Source organism: Pongo pygmaeus, chromosome 6 (genome assembly GCF_028885625.2).
Source record: "Pongo pygmaeus isolate AG05252 chromosome 6, NHGRI_mPonPyg2-v2.0_pri, whole genome shotgun sequence".
NCBI lineage: Eukaryota > Metazoa > Chordata > Mammalia > Primates > Hominidae > Pongo > Pongo pygmaeus.
In genome coordinates, this window is record NC_072379.2 from 65068410 (window position 1) to 65083679 (window position 15270).

General features: G+C 37.7%; 1 protein-coding gene across 1 annotated transcript in view; it reads right to left on the reverse strand.

Moving 5' to 3' along the window:
* Positions 1-15270, reverse strand: part of DNAH11 (dynein axonemal heavy chain 11) — a 355283-nt gene that overhangs the window by 282282 nt on the left and 57731 nt on the right. The window contains exons 19-22 of the mRNA XM_063667481.1: positions 10431-10547; positions 10238-10324; positions 1645-1803; positions 630-713 (exon numbers count right to left, since the gene is read on the reverse strand). Coding sequence (XP_063523551.1) covers positions 630-713; positions 1645-1803; positions 10238-10324; positions 10431-10547 — 447 coding nt within the window. The remainder of the gene's footprint in view (positions 1-629; positions 714-1644; positions 1804-10237; positions 10325-10430; positions 10548-15270) is intronic.

Here is a 15270-nt window from a genome sequence, read left to right on the forward strand (position 1 = left end):
AAAAAAGCAAATGGTCCTGTCACTTTTAACTGCCTTTCACTGATAGGCAGTTTGCCTTTATCCAAAGATGCTCTGTCTTCAGAGGGCATACGGCTATGCAGAATAGATATCAAATTCCAATAAGTACCAAATTACAATAGGCTCAGTTCTGTATATGTTGAACCCCTTGGGATACCGGAGTCATTAATAAGAACAAAGATCATGGTATTCCGCATAAATCCAGAAGTGGCATACTCCTATTAGTTGCCCCAAATTCCAAAGCCAAAAGGTATCTTTTCAGATACAAAATGTTTATGGTTGCTAAGTAAAGAAATCAAAAGCTTTCAGAAGCCTGACCGCTTGGCCCTGATAATGTTCCTCTCTGTTCTAGGAAGCTGTAGGAAGCTCATAATTAGAGTAGCTTCTCATAAATTCATTAACCCTAATATGCTTCTATCAACTAACTCACAGAAAGACAGGCTTGATTAGAAGTGCAACTGGCTAAGGGTGAAAAAAACACTGTCTGCTATCACTCTGTTAGAAGTAAATAAGTACATGCAGCCCAATACACCAGATACTAGGTTAGGGAAGATGGAAGGAGGTGGTGCTGAGAAAGATAAATTGTTGTAATAGACAGTTATGGAACTCGCCTTGGCAAACCTTCTGAGTTCTACATCCATCTGTTCCACATTAATCTGTCTCCACTGGGTTTTAGTCCAATTATCAATGCTTCTCTGAAAACGCAAAAGCAGATAAAAGTGTCAACAACATTTGGTGAAAGCAAGTCTCTGCAGCAAAATATATAAACTGATGATACACAGTAACTCTATCATCCAGTGGAAAGTCAATTTTTAAAATATTAACTGCACTTGTCAAAACTTTCCTATCACCAAAACAAAAAAGTTGTCAGAACATGTCAAGCTAAAGGCTAAAACATTATGATATATTAATTTCTAGTAGCGATGATAAATTCCATACACATACCATCATTGTCACTTAATCCTGTGTACTTTGAATAAATTGATAAGTAGATTATTAAATAACAGACTTTTATAATTCTACATGTAACTAAGCTTTCACATGACAATTTTCAACCATTATAAACAAAAATCTCATCAACCATTTCTTGACCATATTTTATATTTTGTTAATATATTTCTATATGGCTTTCAACTAACATAAAAGATTATAGTGCTTGTTGCAATACGCCTCATTCCCTAGAACTTACTTTTTCACTTAAGTTTTTAACTTAATTAACCACATACAAATTATTTTTAGTAAAGGTCTGTTTGTGTATGCCCAGGCATGTAAGTATAAGCATAGGTATATGTATGAGTTGGTATGCACAGATGACTACACATGTAATATATATTTTATATTAATTTTGATTTTATTTATATTCTTTACAATCTCCCCAAAGGATTTGAGGCAGTCAGCTTATTATACAAAGTTTCATCCTGAACTAAAAATAAAAACAACTGGTATTCAAAGAAGAATCATCCACTAACAGAGATATATGAACTCTAATTCGGGGCTGGGGTGAGGATCTAATTTCCACATATTTCAAGGCATTATAAAACCAAAATAGAATAATATAGGCTCTACAAACTGCATATATAAAACAACTACTAAATAAAAAGCATGTTTTAAAAAAGCACATCTTACTCGAACATAAATAATGACATCCCACAGTCCCTTGAGCAATTTTATTTCTTTGCGACACTGTTTCATCTGTTTGTACTCTGGAAGAGCCACTTCAAAAAGACGAGTAGATTCTTGCATCTGCAACATTTCTTCTTCTAAGGCCTCAAGCTCTTCATTTGCCTAAGGAGAGAACATAAACACCTGCATACAAACTGCCAGAGAAAGAGAAGACACGCAGTTCTGTAGCTCTGGTTGTCTCGACATTTCAATCTTTGATTTTTAAAGGGAAAATAAAAATAAATCTGCAGCATAATTATTGGCAAAATGTAGAAGGTTTTAGAAGAGCAAACTCAGCTACTCAAAAAGTGAGAATAGACTACTGTTAAACACAGTAACTTCAACAATACTCTCCCTATACACATATTAGCAAAATTTCCTCTTCATCAGATTTCTCTGAATACAATTTTTCCTCTTGGTTTTTGTACCGAGAGCTGGGGAATTTGCTGAAGAACAAAAGGTGGGGCTCTAGAAACTTCCACGTAAGAATGAATTATATTTTAAGTAATGACTTAGTTTATTAAAACTTTCAGATTTAAAAAATACCCTACAGATTATCAATAATATCAAATGCACTCAAGAGAATTTGTGAAATAAAGCACAAAGTTAAAAACACAGTCCAGTATGAAAACATCACCATATGACTATCTTTATCAAGGTTCAATTATATACCCCATCTACGTAGAATAGTTTACATTTTACACCAAACGTAAATGCTGACATGTTTTTTCTTTTGTGATGACCAACTCTTAATTTTCATCTTTAATTAACAAAATGGTACTATGCTTACATGGTAAAAGTTCAAGGTGTAGAGGAGCATTTGCAAGGCAGGAAAGCAATCCTTCAGGTTCACTCTCATTCTTTTGGATGCTATTTCTGTAACTCCCAATTCTGTGCTCAAGCTGCTCTTTCTTGATTGATCACATTTAGACATTATACTAGGTTACTACTGGCTTTGCAAAAGAAGGACTTAACTTTGTTTTTCCACTTTTTATTTTCTCCCATCCTCCTCCCAAGATCCAACAATAGTATTACTTTAGTTTCTTTGAACTTTAAATACCTATACTTAATGCTTTTGTGTTCCATCAACCTTCAATTCTTTTTCAATTGATAAATAAAAATTGTATATAAAAATTGTATATATTTATCACATACAACATGATGCTTTGGAATTGCGAGGCCAGGCACAGTGGCTCATGTCTGTAATCCTAGCATTTTGGGAAGTCAAAGTGGGTGGATCGCTGGAGCCCAGGAATTTGAGACCAGCCTGGGCAATGTGGCAAAACCCCATTTCTATTAAAAGCGCAAAAAAAAAAAAAAAAATTAGCTGGGCATGGTGGCATGTGCCTGTAGTCCCAGCTACTCGGGAGGCTGAGGTGGGAGAATCACCTGAGACTGGGGAAGGTTGAGACTGCAGTGAGTTGAAATCGCACCACTGCACTACAGCCTGGTCAGAGTGAGACCCTATCTCAACAAAACAAAACAAAACAAAAAATCTATACATTGTGAAATGGCTCTATAGAGCTAATTAATATATGCATTACCTCACACACTTCATCATCTCACACTTTTTGTGGTGAGAACACTTAAAATCTACTCAGCAATTTTCAAAATACAATATGTTGCTATTAACTATAGTCACCATGTTGTACAAGAAGTCTTGTGAACTTATTCCTCCTAACTGAAATTTTCTATCCTTGCCTAACATCTCCCCAACCCCAACTCTGTCTCTCCATTTCCTACTATGTAAAGAAGAATCTTAGCATCCTGCTTTCATTTTCACTAGTTATATCTTCACAAACAAGAACTGCAATTTTCAGTTTTAAAATGTTTTATTATGAAACATTTTATACACATAAAAAGGATATATGCGTTTGTTCCCCATCTAGCCTAAGAAATATGACTAATAATTTTTAATGCCTTTTCGCAATTTTATCCCTCTTTCCCTACTATTTAACCACAAAACCTAACTTTTTATTTAATAGTCTAATTTTTATATTTTCACATTAATTTACTAAGTGCTAAATGTTAAAATTTGTTTGTGAAATGCAGTTTACTACATATATCACATTTCAATTGATATTTATGTTCACCTATATATTCACGATGATGTGTGTGAAGTTCATTTCCTCTACCGCATAGTACTACATCATATGAATATACACTATTTTTTTTACTTCTGATAGTCATTTTGGCTTTTCCTATGTTTCACCCTTATTACTAATGCTTCTGGAAATTTTCATGTTCCCTATCATATAGTACTTTATGTAGAGTTTTAATTCTTTTATTAGGTAAAAAATGTCTTCTAAGTGTTTCCATCATGAATGAACGTTGAATGATAGCTAAAGTTCTTTTGGCATTTCTTGCGATAATCATACGATTTTTTCTCCCTAATTTGTTAATGCAATTAGTTATACTGATTTTCTAATGTTAAGCGAAATTTATTTTCCTTAAATGAAAACTTGTTTATAAATTGGCGTAATTTGATTGTTTTGTTTAGTATGTTTGTATCTATATGTACATGAGAAAGGCTGATCTATATTTTTTTCCTTTCTCATACTATGCTTTTATAAAAATCAGACATGCTTCATAAAGTAATTTTTGAGTGTTCATTCTTCTTCAGGTTCCTGGAATCATGTGAATGAGATCCGTTTCTTGAAAGCTTCTGAAGATTCACCTGTAAAGCCATCAGGGCTTCTTGGTCTTTTTTTTTTTTTTTTGAGACAGAGTCTCACTCTGTCGCCCAGGCTGGAGTGTAGTGGTGCAATCTTGGCTCACTGCAAGCTCCACCTCCTGGATTCATGCCATTCTCCTCCTTCAGCCTCCCAAGTAGCTGGGACTACAGGCACCTGCCACCATGCCCAGCTAATTTTTTGTATTTTCAGTAGAGACGGGGTTTTACCGTATTAGCCAGGATGGTCTCGATCTCCTGACCTCATGATCCACCCACCTCGGCCTCCCAAAGTGCTGGGATTACAGGCATGAGCCCCCGTGCCCAGCCTTCTTAGTCTCTCTTTTGGAAATTTTTTTGTTTTTTAACTACTGGTTAATATTTTTCTTTTTATTTTCCAACTGGCTAAGTTTGAATAGTTATATGACTACTCAGATTTACTAAGACAGTTTTGGTAAATTATATTTTTCTAAAAATTTATCCATTTTAAGTTTTTAAGTTTCTTATTAATAGTGCTCTATATTTTTGAATGTCTGCTATTTCTCTACAACTATTCCCTATTTTATTCTAATACTGTTAATTTTGCTGTTTTTCTGTTTTTCCCTTGATGATTTCACCAGAGGTTTGCCCATAGAGTTAGTCTTTTCTAAGAACTAAATTTGGCATTGTTTGGAGTATAACTAGTTATTCATCACTATAAATAACTAGAGTTATTTTAGTGATGGTTCACTATAAATAACTAGAGTTATGTTAGTAATGGTTTATTGGTGGTGAATATATTACATTTTTGTTTACCTGAAATATCTTCATTTCACTATTATTATTATTTTTCCCAGTAGAATTGAAAGACATCACCTACTACCTTCTCGCTCCCATTGTTGCTAATGAGAAGTATGCTGTTAGTCTAATCATCATTTCTAACAAGTGACTGGTCTTTTCTATCTGGTTGCTTTGAAAATCCTTTTACTTTTGGTATTCTGCAGTTCACTGTGATGTGTCTAGATGCAGTCTTTGTATTTATTCTGGTTGGGATTCAGTGAATTTCCTGAATCTATTGATTCATATTTTGACCAGTGTATTAGTCAAGGTTCTCCAGAAAGATAGAACCAACACGAAAAAATAAATAGATATATGAGGGAAGTTTTATTAGGGGTATTGGCTCACATGATTATGAAGGCTGAGAAGTCTCACAATAAGCCATTTGCAAGATGGAAACCCGGATGCCAGTAGTGTGGCTCAGTGCAAGTTCAAAGGCCTCAGAACCAGGAAAGCTGAGAGTGTAATCCTCAGTCCAGGGCCAAAGTCCTAAGAACCAGATGCTGAGGGTGGGGGGCTGTAGGTTCAAGTCCTGCAGTCCAAAGTCCAGGGACACTGGAATTCTGATGTCCAAGACCAGGAGAAAGGTATTCCTTTTCCAGAGGAGACAGCGAATTTGCCTCTCCTTTGCCTTTTTCTTCTATCTGGGCCCCCAGCCAATTGGACAATGCCCACTCGCACTGCAGGTAGATCTTCTCCACTCAGTCCACCAACTCACAAACCAGTCTCTCCTGTGTCCTCAGACATGCCCAGAAATAATGTTTTACCAGCTCTGTACGTATCCCTTAATCAAGCTGACACCTAAATTTAACCATCACAACCAGTCCTTTAAAAGTCTCAGCTATTATCTTGCAGACTATATTCTGTTCATTCTCTCTTCCAGGAAGTACAAATAGAAGAGTTGGATGGCATTCTAACTTCTGTGTGTCCCTTAAGCTCTTTTATATTTTCTATCTCCTTACACCTATGCCTGCATTCTAAGTGATTTCCTCCAACGTAATTTGTATATCACTAATTCTCTTTCCAGTTTTAATGAGCTCTTTAACCCATCTGCTGAGTTGTATTTTTTTTTTTCCACAACTGTATTTTTTCATTTCCATAAGTATCTGGCCCTTTTTCAAATTCAACTGATCATAGTTGATAGTCTCAAAACTGAGAACTTGCTCATTTTTTTCAATATTATCTTTTATTTCCTTCTAATATCTGAAGCTTTGTATGAATCTCTATCTGTGGTTTCTTTCAACTGACTCTTATGCGTAATGGTGTGTTTATTGTTTTATTGTGTACTCATATCTGACTGAACTTAATCTGTTGGACCCCCTAAAGAGACTGAATGAGAGTACTTTTTTTCAGAGATGATTTAGGTTTGCTTCTACTAGTTGCTAGGAAGATACTTGTAACCATTTCAATTTCCTGGCTTAGAAATTCCTTAAATCAGAGGGGTAGCATAAAACTGGACCATAGACCCTTGTGAGAACAGGAATATGTTTATAAACTCCCAGAGTATCTTTTTCTGTTTTTATTTTATTTTATTTATTTTTTTCTGAGACGGAGTCTCACACTGTCGCCCAGGCTGGAGTGCAGTGGTGCAATCTCGGCTCACCGCAAGCTCCGCCTCCCAGGTTCATGCTATTCTCTTGCCTCAGCCTCCCGAGTAGCTGGGACTACAAGCACCTACCACCACGCCCGGCTAATTTTTTTAATTTTTAGTAGAGACGGGGTTTCACCGTGTTAGCCAGGATGGTCTCGATCTCCTGACCTTGTGATCCGCCCGCTTCAGCCTCCCAAAGTGCTGGGATTACAGGCATGAGCCACCGCACACGGCCCCTTTTCTGTTTTTTTCACCCTACTCTGAGAATTAGTGAAGACCCACAGCGATCTCATCGGCTTCCTTTGCATGCTGCAGACCTTCCCTAGCCCACTCTCCAATGAGGGTGTTACCCTTAAGAGCATCTTCTATTTTCCCATGAGAAATTTAATCTCATAGTTCTAGACTTCTGATATTTTCATTTTCACTACAGCAGCACAGCCTTCTGCATTTGCCTCTACTTTTTCTTGCCCTTTAGAGATTTGTCTTATGTTCTTGTGAACTCAGCAATAGATTAAAAATTATACATTTGTGAATATGTATTCAGCATCTGTTTTATGAAAGAGGGCTTTTCAAAATGTCTGGTCTACCATAATCTCCAAAGCCAATATCCCCTTGATTTATTTTTAATCATTTTTTTCCTATTACTTACACTAATTGCATTATTCCTAGAAATATATACCCAGTTATGGCCGGGCACAGTAGCTCATGCTTGTAATCCCAGCAAGTTGGGAGGCTGAGGCAGGCAGATCACTGGAGGTCAGGAGTTCAAGAACAGTCTGGCCAACATGGCAAAACCCAGTCTCTACTAAAAATACAAAAATTAGCCAGGTGTGGTGGTGCGTGCCTGTCTGTGGTCCCAGCTACTCAGGACGTTGAGGCAGGAGAACCGCTTGAACCTGGGAGGCAGAGGTTGTAGTGAGCTGAGATCATGCCACTGTACTCCAGCCTGGGTGACACAGCGAGACTCTGTCAAAGAAAGAAAAGGAAAGAAAAACAAAAGGAAAAGGAAAGGGAAGAAATACCCGGTTACATTAATTCAGCTAGTTATTATACAGTTACTATATCTTTGGCTGTGAAGAAACGGTAGTACTTTACCAGGGAACCTCATTTTAAAGGGAGGGATTCACTGCACTGTTCCCCTTATTTGTGGAAAGTCAGTGTTTTCTGTCTTGTGGACTGAGATGCCTTCAGAACCAGGGTCCACCACAACAGCCCAGAACAAGAATACATATGCCTTTCGCTGAGTCTAACTAGATTTACATTAGATATGTCTGCTGAACAAACACACCAAGAACATGACTTCAAGAAAAAGTTCACCCAGCCCTACTACATTCAAAATATTCCTGTAGTTACAAGCGTAAGCATCTCTGACTTTTAAATATGTAGCTATATGCTGTTATAGTATAGCATGAGCATGATACAATTCAATAAATAACTGTAGTAAATGTTTACATACAGCATGTTGGTTAGTCAAATAAAAACGTTTCCCCATCCGCAATCTGTTCAGACCACCTGCAATTTAGACATAATCTTTAAAAAATAAAAAATAAAACCAAGTATATTAGCATACTCTAACCTACTCCCTTTTCAATGAATATGTTAACCAATTTTATTCTGCCAAGTGAAAAAGGCAACATGATGCTATAGAATGGTATTTTCTGAATAAGTTTAAAGCAATTAAATCTAAATTCAACCCAAAATTTGGAAAGAGAGGTAAGGGGTCTGTCAGCTGCACCTGGCTAAGGAGTTAAGACTATCTCCAGCATGAAGTGAAATCAGGGTGACAGGCTAGATGAGCAACTCAGAAAGGTGCCCAGCTCCTAAATCTAAACTTCACACAATTATTTTCTTATTTTGGTTGCTAGGTTAAGTTCCTAGAGAAACAAAGACACCATTTTTCTAATAAAAGTTTAAAACATCTTTTCAAGTGTTCTGTGAATTACTCACCATTTGGATTCTTTGCCCACCATATTCATTCTTATAGTCAACTATAATAAAGTATAGTTGTTCATTATAAACTAGGATTGAATGACTCAACAATCTTCATGTCTAGGGTTAAGAATAAGTTATGGGCTTCCTTGACAATGGTTAAAAGTTACGGGCAAAAGAATCACAAGAGAAAGGGTATAGTGGTTAAAATTTCTGATTTAAAAAAAAAAAAAAAAGTTCAGATAGCCAGAATGTTAATCCTGGTTCTGTCACTTACTAACAGAAATCTGCAAGGAATTACTTAATTATACAGGCCTTTTTTTTTTTTTTTTTTTTTTGAGATGAAGTCTTGCTCTGTCGCCAGGCTGGAGTACAGTGGCGCAATCTCGGCTCACTGCAATCTCTGCCTCCTGGGTTCAAGAGATTCCCCTGCCTCAGCCTCCTGAGTAGTTGGAACTACAGGCACCCACCACCATGCCCAGCAATTTTTTTTTTTTTTTTTTGGTATTTTAGTAGAGACAGGGTTTCACCATGTTGGCCAGGATGGTCTTGATCTCCTGACCTCGTGATAAGCCTGCTTCGAATCCCAAAGTGCCTGGGTAACAGGTGTGAGCCACCGTACCCGGCCACAAGCTTGTTTTTTTAATTGAAATAGGAAAAGTAATACAAGCCATATCATAGGGAGACTGTGAGAATTAAAAAGAAATAATGAAAGTCATATGCTTAACAAAATTCTTGACATATAGTAAGGACTCGAAAAATAGTAGTAGTTGTTACTCTCTCTAGTATGATTACTATGATGATTGTGATAGTTAATACTGAGTGTCAACATGATTGGACTGAAGGATACAAAGTATTGTTCCTGGGTGTGTCTGTAAGGGTGTTGCCAAAGGAGATTAACAATTGAGTCAGTAGACTGGGAGAGGCAAACCCACCCTCAATCTGGGTGGGCACCATCTAATCAGGTGCCAGCACAGCTAGGATAAAAGCAGGCAGAGGAACGTGGAAGGACTAGGCTGGCTGAGTCTTCTGGCCTCCATCTTTCTCCCGTGCTAGATGCTTCCTGTCCTCGAACATTGGACTCCACGTTCTTCAGCTTTTGCTCTCTTGGACCTACACCAGTGGCTTGCTAGGGACTCTGGGGCCTTTGGCCACAGACTTAAGGCCGCAATACTGGCTTCCCTACTTTTGAGGTTTTGGGACTCAGAGTGGCTTCCTTGTTCCTCAGCTTGCAGACAGCCTACTGTGGGACTTCACCTTGTGATGGTATGAGTCAATACTCCTTAATAAATGCCCTTTCATATACACATCTATCCTATTAGTCCTGTCCCTCTAGAGAACCCTAATACAATGATGATGATGGTTTTGGGAGGCATGATTTGAAATACAATACAATTTACTTAAGGGGAAATTGCTTATAACTGGGTTTTAAATAAATCAATTACTATAACAGCAAAACGAAGACAAAATGTGGCAGTATTTTGTATCTAAACTTACATTTTTTAAAGTAGCTATTTTAATGCACACAGGATATTTGAGATCTGTATTACCTTATCAAGCGCTGTGTATGGATTTTCTGCATTAAATCCAAGAGGGGCATAACGTCTGAATCTCTCTCTGAACTCTGCCTGCTTTCCCTAATCAGTGGGAAAAAAAAAAAAAAAACCAAAGTGAATTTTAAACAAATACTTCAATTATCTTTGTAAAACCTTTCTTAAAGTAAAAGCTTGGTAGCTAGCTTACGTCAAACAAAATACATTTTTTCCTTATAAGAGTGACTTCTGCATTATGGAGAGGTGAGACTTCATGTCTGACAGTTGCTGCGATCTTTTTGGTAGTTTCCCATCTTTCAGGTAATTCCTGCAAAAGCAAAGGTACAAATGGGAAATTACTTCAATTCCTAAAACAAATCAACCCTACAGGATTAAATTACTCTAATTTCTTTCTTTTTTTTTTTTTTTTTCCTCTTGAGAAAAGGTCTGGCTCTATCCCCTAGGCTGGAGTGCACTGGCATGATCCCAGCTCACTGAAACCTTCACCTCCCAGGCTCAAGTGATCCTCCCAGCTCAGCCTCCCCAGTAGCTGGAACTACAGGCGTGTACCATCATGCCCAGATAATTTTTGTATTTTTTTGTACAGACAGGGTTTCAGCATGTTGTCCGGGCTGGTCTTGAACTCATGAATTCAAGTGATTCACCTGCCTCTGGCTCCCAAAGTGCTGGGATTACAGGCATGAGCCACCATGCCCATGTAAATAATTCTCATTTCTTTACACTAACCCATGACATCTCTTCATTCTTATATAAGGAGTTTATAAGAAAGGATGAAAGTGATGAAAAGGCTTAGAACCAGGGCTGAAGTACAGGCTGATTCACTGGCACTGCTGGGTTCAGAACTCCAAAGCATGTACCAGAATTGTTCTCATCTCAGAATCCATGGAAATCTTTTTAAAATAAACACAAATCTCCTAATTGTTTTGCTGCTGTGGGAATAAAATTAAAGTGCTCTGGAAATGACTTTGTTGATCTCTAACAACTAGAAATGGAAGCCAGCCATGTTTAGTAATTTAGCAAGTGAAAAAAAAAGATGCTTTGAAACTGCTGGGGCAAGGATGAAAATGTGAATCAATCTCATTCGCGGCTTTTCTCTAGCTCCCAAAGCTCTGTACGTTCTCCTTCTTTCTGGAGAGTTTGAGGATTGAGGTTGGGTTTATTTTAGGGGACTAGGAGTTTTTGAAGGGAGAAGAGGCAAAGAGAAGAAAGGTTAATTCCTACTCTATGTAGGACAAAAGACACAATAAATAGTTCAGGTACCAGCTCAACTCTGCTCTCCCTGCCTACAATGCAAATAGGACAAAAGCAAGTTATTTTCTTTGAGGAGCCATGCATGGGGCATAATTACTGTTGAAAAGCATTCCTTGTGTCCCAACTAACAAAGCATTGTTCCTCTGGGTCATCTCCTGGGACACTGAAATTGTTTTGTCATACAAACCCACCCATAGTGATGGAACTCTACTTGTAGCTGAAGTGCAAAACTCAAAGGTTCTAAAGACTATTTTGTAACCCTCAATAAATATTTGATGAATGATTCAGTAACTGCCAGTTATGAAAAACACACTGTGCTCAGTCTAAATACTATTTGTGTGGTGAACAGGGTGCTAAAAAGGTAAAACACGTTCTCTCAAATTGTTTTATAATCTGTCAGAGTGAGCAAGAGGCACATATAATAACTATTCTACACAACAGAATGTGTTAACTATCAGGAGGTCTATGTGTTATGGAATCAAAACAGTTGGGAGACAATATGGTGACATGACAGGAATACCAAACCAGCTCAGGAACCAAAGGACCTGGGCTTTAAACCCCCTTGTCCTTCCCTCTCGTGGCTTCTCATCAAAACTCTGCATCCGCCCTCTGTACAGACAGCCTCATTTTGCATTTCCAATTCCATTCCATTGAACCTAAGTATTCCATGGAGTCCCTCAGAGGCCATGGCTGGGAAACCAGGAAGAAGTTACATCCATGAGCTCAGGCCCCCTTATCCCTCTTCAAACACAGCAAACCTGCTTTATACTGGGGATTCCAAACAAGTTTTTACTTGATAAAAATAAATTTTCTTGAAACCCAAAAGATCAGATGATCTCCAAGGCCTCTCAAAGTCAGAAGATCCACTCAAGGAGGAGGTAACATTGAAACTGAGGCTCAACGAAATGACTAGGTTTCAACAGGCAGAGATGAGGGTGAGATCTCTTGAGGTACGACGACCAATATAGGATGGTGTGAGTGTGTGAGCTCTTATGGAAGCTGGACAGCATTCGGGAAGTTAGGGGCAGTTAGTGAAGGTTTCTGAGCAGAAAAGGGACTGGATAAGTCCTGCAGATTAGAATATTCATCTTGTTTCAGAGTATATTGTGGGTGAGGTGTGAGGAGGAATGGGATGAATTAAGGAGCTATTGCTGTGAGGTGAGAAGTAACAAGAGCTGAATTAAAGTGGGTGTAACAGCAGTGAAAAGAGGCAAAAGACTGAAAAGATGCTCCACCAAGACAAAGATCTTGCTGGTGGCGAGTCCTCATGACTTTAAGGAAGTAATACTTCAACTCTTAGTAGGCATAGCCAGACTTTAGGGTGTTTTCACACAGAACTAAGCATAGACAAGTATGTGGAAAATGTTATGACTTCTCGTAATAATAAAGGAGAAACTGAAAGTAACTATCACTTGAAGTTGCTTAAATTAAAATAAAATTGGGCCTCGTTACCCTCCAAATACACCACATACCGCCTATGACTCTTATTTTTCCTCCTGACAAGTCTAAATTACTGATACACAGCTAAAATTGTATTCTGCTTTTGAAATGTTGAAAAGCCTAATGCTTTCAATACTACCATCACCCGAAAGAGTGAACCAAACTTTTAAAATACAAATTCTGGAGGCCAAATCTAAATTTCCCTCATCAACTACTTATTATGACTACTTTCTCTATGAGATATAGTTTAAGGTTCAACATCTGATTCAAGGAATATCTAAATCTTCCTAGAAACAAGAAATATTTATAGTTGTTTCTACTGTAACTGTTTTATCTCTTAGTCTTGTTATGTATCTATCTGTCTAGAACTTCTCAGCTTGCTCCATGTCTAACTGGCTTGCAAGCTCTAAGGGCAGTTTTATACTTAAATAGAATTTAACAATTCATATACAGTAATTCTCATAGTCTTTACAGTCAAGAGAGCACTTGTAAATACCCTGCTGCATTTAATCCTCACAAAGCAAAATGACAGAATATAAAACAAAACAGCCACTGTGAAAAATAGTTTGGCAATGGCTCAAAAAGTTAAATATAGAATTACCAGATTACCCAGCAATTCCACTCCTAAGTGTACTGAAAAGAATTGAAAACACATACTCAAATAAATACACACCAATGTTCATAGCAGCACTATTGACAACAGCCCAAAGATGGAAACAACCCAAATGTCCATTGACAGACGAGTGGATAAGCCAATGGTGGTACGGACATACAATGGAATGTTATTCAGCCATAAAAAGAAATGAAGTACCAATACATGCTACAATGTGAATGAACCTGGAAAACATTATACCAAGTGAAAGAAGCCTAACAAAATAGGTCACATATTGTATGATTCCATCTATATGAAATATCTAGAGTAAGTGAACCCATAAAGGCAGAAATAGATTGGCAATTGCCAAGGATTGGTGGGTAGGGGTTTGCAGGGCTTGGCAGGGCATGGAGGAGGATAATGGGGAGAGACAGAGAAGTGGTATGGGATTTCTGGGAGCGACGAAAATTTCTGGAACTAGATAGAGGTGGTAGTTGCACAATATTGTACTAAATTGTACATTTTTAAATGGTTACTTTTATATGTTATCTGAATAGTACATTTCACCTCAATAAAAAAAAACAGAAATTGATGGGAGCAAGTATAGAGAAATTGTTTAAATGAGGGATCATGAGGCATATTTTAGCAAAAAGGAAGTGTGGTCTTAGACATTAACAAACTTGTCAAGGCAAGCAGAAAAGATGAACTCATACAGTACTTGAAAACAAATCTAAATTTGAGTTCTGTGCTCTGACTACTAAACTAGATCAACTAGAATCCAGTGAAAGCTTTTTGGCTAATGTGTCCACTGATCACATTTGCAAAATTCAAGTACGTGTGTACACACACACACAAACACATACAATCTATAAAATATCAATACTGGCATAGAAAAAGAACCTCAATTGTGAGACTATGGTTCATGGTTTCAGTTACAATTAAAGAGACTTTGTTGTCAAAAAGCCCCCAAATCTTTCCACAGCATGGAAACAGGAGGACGGCATAGAAATCTATTTAGAAAGCATAGTGATTTCCCCATCCAAATTGAGTTTCATTTACTATTATTTTGAGACAGAGTCTCGCTCTGTCCCCATGCTAGACTGCAGTGGTGTGATCTCAGCTCACTGCAACTTTCACCTCCCGAGTTCAAATGATTCTCCTGCCTCAGCCTCCTGAGTAGCCGGACTACAGGTGCATGCCACCATGCCCAGTTAATTTTTGTATTTTTAGTAGAGACAGGGTTTCACCATGTTGGCCAGGCTGGTCTTGAATTCCGGACCTCAGGTGAACTGCCTGCCTCGGCCTCTCACAGTGCTGGGATTATAGGCGTGAGCCACTATGCCTGGCCTATTTATTCTTTATTAACATGTCCATGATATGTTTGCAAGACTAGGACACTTCTTGACTGACAGGTAGTTTTTTTGAATGAAAAAAAAAGTATGGATATATTTCATGTGTGAAAATGATGGTAAAACTGAACTCAAAAAAGCAACTCACAGGTTCTTTACAATCTACATTCTTTCTAATAAGAAGGCAGTGGAGCACAGTGGTTAAGTATTTTGTCATAAAACACACCTAGAGTGTTGGCTGGCTTTACTGTTTGTATGACCTTGAGTAAGTTATTAAATCTACTTAAGTATCAGATTCCTAACCTGTAAATTGAAAACATCAAATGTGTACAGTATAGATTGTTGTAAGGACATCATAAGCGAGTACATGTAAAGTACTTTAATAAAAGAGATGCTCA